This window comes from Salmo salar, chromosome ssa02 (assembly GCF_905237065.1).
Source record: "Salmo salar chromosome ssa02, Ssal_v3.1, whole genome shotgun sequence".
Classification (NCBI taxonomy): domain Eukaryota; kingdom Metazoa; phylum Chordata; class Actinopteri; order Salmoniformes; family Salmonidae; genus Salmo; species Salmo salar.
The window spans coordinates 74,048,917-74,055,008 of record NC_059443.1 but is presented as its reverse complement, the minus strand read 5'-3'; the positions used below and the strand labels follow the sequence as shown (position 1 = coordinate 74,055,008).

The 6,092-nt window shown below is 41.9% G+C and overlaps 2 protein-coding genes across 2 annotated transcripts; both read left to right on the top strand.

Moving 5' to 3' along the window:
- Positions 1–1,194: 1,194 nt before the first annotated feature.
- LOC106592510 (GTPase IMAP family member 4-like) lies at positions 1,195–3,667 on the top strand. Its single transcript, XM_045713281.1, has one exon. The coding sequence runs from the start codon at positions 1,195–1,197 to the stop codon at positions 1,939–1,941; it is 747 nt and encodes a 248-aa protein (XP_045569237.1). The 3' UTR covers positions 1,942–3,667.
- A 1,610-nt stretch (positions 3,668–5,277) lies between these two features.
- LOC123738096 (FAM10 family protein At4g22670-like) lies at positions 5,278–5,739 on the top strand. Its single transcript, XM_045713280.1, has one exon. It carries the CDS (start codon positions 5,278–5,280, stop codon positions 5,737–5,739), a length of 462 nt encoding a protein of 153 aa, XP_045569236.1.
- The last annotated feature ends 353 nt before the right edge of the window (positions 5,740–6,092 follow it).

The window sequence follows — 6,092 nt, the reverse complement described above, 5'->3', positions numbered from 1 at the left end:
TGTCCCTGACATCCTTGGCGAGCTCTTTGGTCTTGGCCATGGTGGAGAGTTTGGAATCTGATTGATTGATTGCTTCTGTGGACAGGTGTCTTTTATACAGTTAACAAACTGAAATTAGAAGCACTCCCTTTAAAAGTGTGCTCCTAATCTCAGCTCGTTACCTGTATAAAAGCCAGAAATCTTTCTGATTGAGAGGGGGTCAAATACTTATTTCCCTCATTTTAATGCAAATCAATTTATAACATTTTTTACATGCGTTTTTCTGGATTTTGTTGTTGTTATTCTGTCTCTCACTGTTCAAATCAACCTACCATTACAATTATAGACTGATCATTTCTTTGTCAGTGGGCAAACGTACAAAATCAGCAGGGGATCAAATACTTTTTCCCTCACTGTATATATGGAGTGTGTGTGACTATTTATTTTTTATAGCTTATAGTTTATTCGCCGTTAGTCAGCACCTCTACATAAAATACATTTCTCTGGGTGTGCGTCAGCTCATGTTTTTTAATTGACAAATAACAGCTTAATAACATATGATGTGATTTATGAAGACATTTTGAAAAGTTCCAATGAATAAGGAAAACTGTACAGCTATGAATCTGAACCTGATATATAATTATACATGCATTTTTTTAATGTTTACAACAGTTCCTTTACTTGAGGAGGAAGAGATGACAGACTTCGGTGAGTATGGCTCAATTCCTTTATGGTCAGAAAGATGGTCAGATAATTAATAAACCCAATTCCCTCTGTTGTCAAACAGTGAATGGTAAAAACAATTATACTAGAGAATACAGTATATGTACACTGTCACCAAGCCAACCAAAGTACAGAAATCCACATCACATTATTCTCTCATAAATAATACATTTTTCAGAGTGTACTATGGAATCATTGAAAATAATTTTGCAAGATTCTAGGAAAAACCATTTCATTTCAGGTTCTGAAGATGGATTATTATACCTAGGTGAAAGATCCAGACCCATAGGTGTTTCATCACCCTATCCCATTGAGAATGACAGCCCTGCAGGCAAGATAACCGTTGTGTTGGACAAATAAACCTGCTGATGCAAAAGTTAGGCTTATCTGTTGCTGTAACCTGAATGTTGTCCCTGTGAATCTAAATCAATGACTTTGGTAGCTGACAATTATGTCCCTGTGAATCTAATTTAATGACTTTGGTAGCTGTTAATGATAAAATGTGTTACCAGTTTTATTTCCACAGACTCAGAGCAGCCGGCTGATCTGAGAATAGTTCTGGTGGAGAAGACTGGAGCAGGGAAGAGTTCAACAGGAAACACCATCCTGGGGAGAAAAGCCTTTACAGAAGAGGCCTCCTTTGTGTCTGTAACTGAAACATGTGAGAAACAGAGTGGAGTGGTGGATGGGAGGAAGATTGATGTCATCGACACCCCGGGGCTCTATGACACAACAATGTCTGAAGAAGAGATGAAAAGTGAAAAAGTCAGGTGTATAGAAATGTCAGTCCCAGGACCCCACGCCTTCCTGCTGGTGATCAGACTGGGGAGGTTCACAGAGGAGGAGAGGAACACTGTTAAGTGGATCCAGAGGAACTTTGGAGAAGAAGCCTCAATGTACACCATCTTGCTGTTCACACATGGAGATCAACTGAAGGGAAAATCAGTGGAGGAGTTTCTGGCTGAGAGCAAAGAGCTACGGAAACTCATCAATATCTCTGGGGGCAGATATCACTCCCTAATCAATGACAAGAGAAAAGACAACACTCGAGTTACAGAGCTGCTGAATAAGATAGAGGAGATGGTGTCGAGGAATGGAGGAAAACACTACACCAATGAGATGTACCAGGAAGAACAGAGGAAGATCAATGAGGAAAAGGAGAGGAAGAGACAGGAAGAGGAGAAGAGAGATAGAGAGAGGAGACAGGAAGAAGAAGAAGAAGAAGAGAAGAGAAATTGAATGACTGCAAGTGGTCAGAGGATTTCAGTTCAGCTGCATTGGGGTTGGGAGCCATGTACAGCTCTCCATGGTCGTTAGCAGCAGGGGCTGCATTAGCCACTGTTAAAGGTTATGATTGCATGGACACCTATTACAAATCAGGTAGTTCCAACTCAGAAGACCAGAAGGAATACGATTTCCACATCCACCATCTCAGATTATTTTCAAATTAAGATGAATTATTGTGTTATATAATCTAAATATAATTTGATCTCTGAGAAATTAAGCAAATTTATTGCGCCCAAATTTGACATTTTAATTGATAGGATTCATATACTATTCAATACATATAGTACCCAACATCTGATCTGGATCCAATTTTTCCCCAACAATGATTAAGGACAAAGAATGCCTCAGATCAGATGTTGGGTATTATTTCACCCTAATGCCTTGTTAACTGGAGGGTGGCCATTTGCATCTCCCTAATGGTCCAAATGTGGAATCCATAACCATGCTGATATCATGGACAGTAATGGTTTGAGAACATTCCAAGATTTGGAAGATACATACACATTACCAGATACATACACATTACCAGTTACATACACATTACCAGTTACATACACATTACCAGATACATACACATTACCAGAAACATACACATTACCAGACACATACACATTACAAGGCAACTCTTTTTGTTTATATTTACAACTCAGGTCAGCTATGTTGGCCTATGGAGTCCCTTGGGAAACCCAGCTACCGAACCATCCAATGATGGGAATTATAAATAAATGATCTGGGCTCCTGAAAGGACTGATCTCTATAATATACATGCTATACATGCTAACTTCTGGAAAGTGGTAAAACATTTTAAACAACTCCTCCCCCTTGGGGGTTGCAGATAACCAAGTGGTTAGAGCATTGGGCCAGTAACTGGAAGGTTACTGGATCAAATCCCTGAGCTAACAAGGTACAAATCTGTTGTTCTGCTCCTGAGAAAGGCAGTTAACCCAGTGTTCCCCAGGTGCTGAAGATGTGGCTGTTGATTAAGGCAGCCCTCTGCACTTCTCTGATTCAGAAGGGTTGGGTTAAATGCAGAAGACACATTTCAGTTGTAAAACTGACTAGTATCCCCCTTTCCCTTGTTGTCCCAGCAGGTTTTGACAGCCTCTGGTCCCATACCAGACAAAATTTAAATTTGTGGTACTTTCAATAACCATTTTGCTTCAGCTGGCCAATTATTTGAAAGGATAATCTCTGAAAATGCATATCATTCTACAAGAGTCCTCTAGTCACATGACCTTGTAGATAACGATGCACTAACAGACTCACAGACTTTATCTTCATTTCCCCATGTGATGCCTATGATGTACTAAGTGCTATGCTAAAGTGTAAGAAAGTAAAAAATGTATAGCTGATTCACATAATCCCTTCTTACTCTCTGCACCAGTTATCACAGAACCATTGACCTACGTATATATTATAACTTTACAGTTGTTTCTGGTGATATCCTTAAGATCTGTAAAGCAGCACATGTCCTCCCCCTACATAAAGGAGGAGGTCCTTCTGACTTAGATAACTACCGTCCAATTTGCAAATTATCGTGCCTTCCCAAAGTTTTAGAATCCCTGGCCAACTGTCAACTAACTTTAACTTCTCACTCTATTCTTAATGTGAACCAATCAGGATTTAGACCTGGACAGAGCACAGTTTCAGCTGCTACGCTTGTTTTAGATGTGTTCAATTGCTTTGATCAGAAACATTATTTCCAAGACCTTGGACACTGTTGACCATCACACTCATTCAAAGGTTGACTGAAATAGGCCTGGATCAGGCTTCTTGAAAGTGGTTTGAGAATGATCTGTCAGACAGGACTCAATGTGTGATTTCTGATGGTGTCAAGTCTTGTTTCCTGGTACTGGGACCTGTTCTCTATACTATTAATAAAAATAATATTGGTTAATCTGTTAAAATTTGGATTATTAATCTGTATGCAACGTGGGTTTCTGTTTTAGGACTAGATCTTGCCTCTCCCTAAATAGCAGGAAGCAGATTGTACAGTCAACTTTCCTAACAGTTCTTGACTATGGTGACACTATTTACCAGATTGCAGCAGCTACTACTCTTAACTTTGGATGCCGTCTACCATAGTGCCCTTCACAGGTGACAGTTTTAATACTCATCACTACATCCTGTATCAAAAGATTGGCTGGTCTACATTAAAGTCCTGTAGATCAATTCATTACTACCTTTGTTTACAAAGCTCTACTACACAAGCTTCCAACGTACCTAACTTTGTTGCTAACGTATGACATAATGAGCTACCAAAGCCGCTCGTAAGATTAATTAACTCTTGAGGTCCCTCTGGTCTCCACCAATTTAGGTAAATACTCTTAGTTTTATTGCCCCCATTGTTGTAATAACCTACAAAATTCCTTGCATCTTGTTTCCCTGGAGCCTCTTGGGCAGGTTAGGACTCTGGTGTTGAATTATTTCAATGAAGATTGTATTTTACCCCTTGTTTCTCCACAATTTCGATCTTGTCTCATCGCTGCAACTCCCCAATGGGCTCGGGAGGCAAAGGTTGAGTCATGTGTCCTCTGAAACATGACCCACCAAACTGTGCTTCTTTACACCCGCCCGCTTATCCCGGAAGCCAGCCGCACCAACTTGTCGGAGGAAACACTATTCAACTGACGACCGGGTTAGCCTGTAGGGGCCCGACCCGCCACAATTAGTCACTAGAGCTCGATGAGCCAAGTAAAGCCCCTCGGACAAACCCTCCCCTCACCCGGATGATGCCGGCCTATTGTGTGCCGCCCTATGGGGACTCCCAAACACAGCCAGTTGTGATACAGTCTGGGATCAAACCCGGGTCTGTAGCAACACCCCTAGCACTGCGATAAAGGGCTTTAGACCGCTGTGCCACTCGGGAGGTGGATTGCAGTTCTTTCAATTGATTGTGGTGGTTTAAATGGTGAAGTTGTGGTGTTGAGATTGTTCCTTATTTTTATTCTCCTTGTTCTATTTGTCATGTTAGTTTTTCTTCCTGTTTGGTAGAAATGTTTGTATTCAGGGCACCATTGGGAATGAGACCCTGGTCTCAATTGGGCTACCCTTAATAAGTAAAAGTTAATAAATAAAAAATGTATAAACAACTATTGGAAAGCTCATATTCTGAGCTAACCATTAAACAAGTATGGTCCACAGATGTAATTGAATCTGAACAACCCTTTAACTGGAACAGAATATGGTAAAATATGGCACCCTGTAATCTGAACCATCAATTTATACATTGTGTGCAACCCAATAATCACCAAGTTGTACCAGGGTGCTGGTGGTATGCCCGAAGGCATGGCTGGTGGATTCCCCAATACTGGTCGTATGCCTGAAGGCATGGCTGGTGGATTCCCCAGTGCTGGTGGTATGCCTGAAGGCATGGCTGGAGGATTCCCCAGTGCTGGTGGTATGCCTGAAGGCATGGCTGGAGGATTCCCCAGTGCTGGTGGTATGCCTGAAGGCATGGCTGGTGGATTCCCCAGTGCTGGTTGTATGCCTGAAGGCATGGCTGGAGGATTCCCCAGTGCTGGTGGTATGCCTGAAGGCATGACTGGTGGATTCCCTGGTGCTGGTGGTATGCCTGAAGGCATGGCTGGTGGATTCCCCGGTTCTGGTGGTATGCCTGAAGGCATGGCTGGTGGATTCCCCGGTGCTGGTGGTATGCCTGAAGGCATGGCTGGTGGATTCACCGATGCTGGTGGCGCCGGTCCTGCAGGCGGTGGATCATCTGGACCAACTATTGAAGAAGCCGACTAAACCATTCCAACGTTTCTGCAACTACCTCCCCCTAACAAGCAACGTTTGAAATGTTTTACACTCTTGTGGCTTTGAGTCAATGACTATTATAACTGTGACTATTATCACAACCTGTGTCAAGTCACTCCAGTTCACACTGACCGTAGTAGTAGTCCATCACAACTTTTCCCCACTGATCTTTGTCTATAGCTTCTGCTAAATTCAAAGCAGCAATGTTTTTGAGAGCAGTGCATTGCTAATGATATATCTTTATTAAAAAGCTGCTCAGTATCTTCACATACTGAGCAGCTCACGTTATAGACAGAAGCATGCTACATGGCAGACCAATCCGATGTAAGGCTTGGGAATAGTAC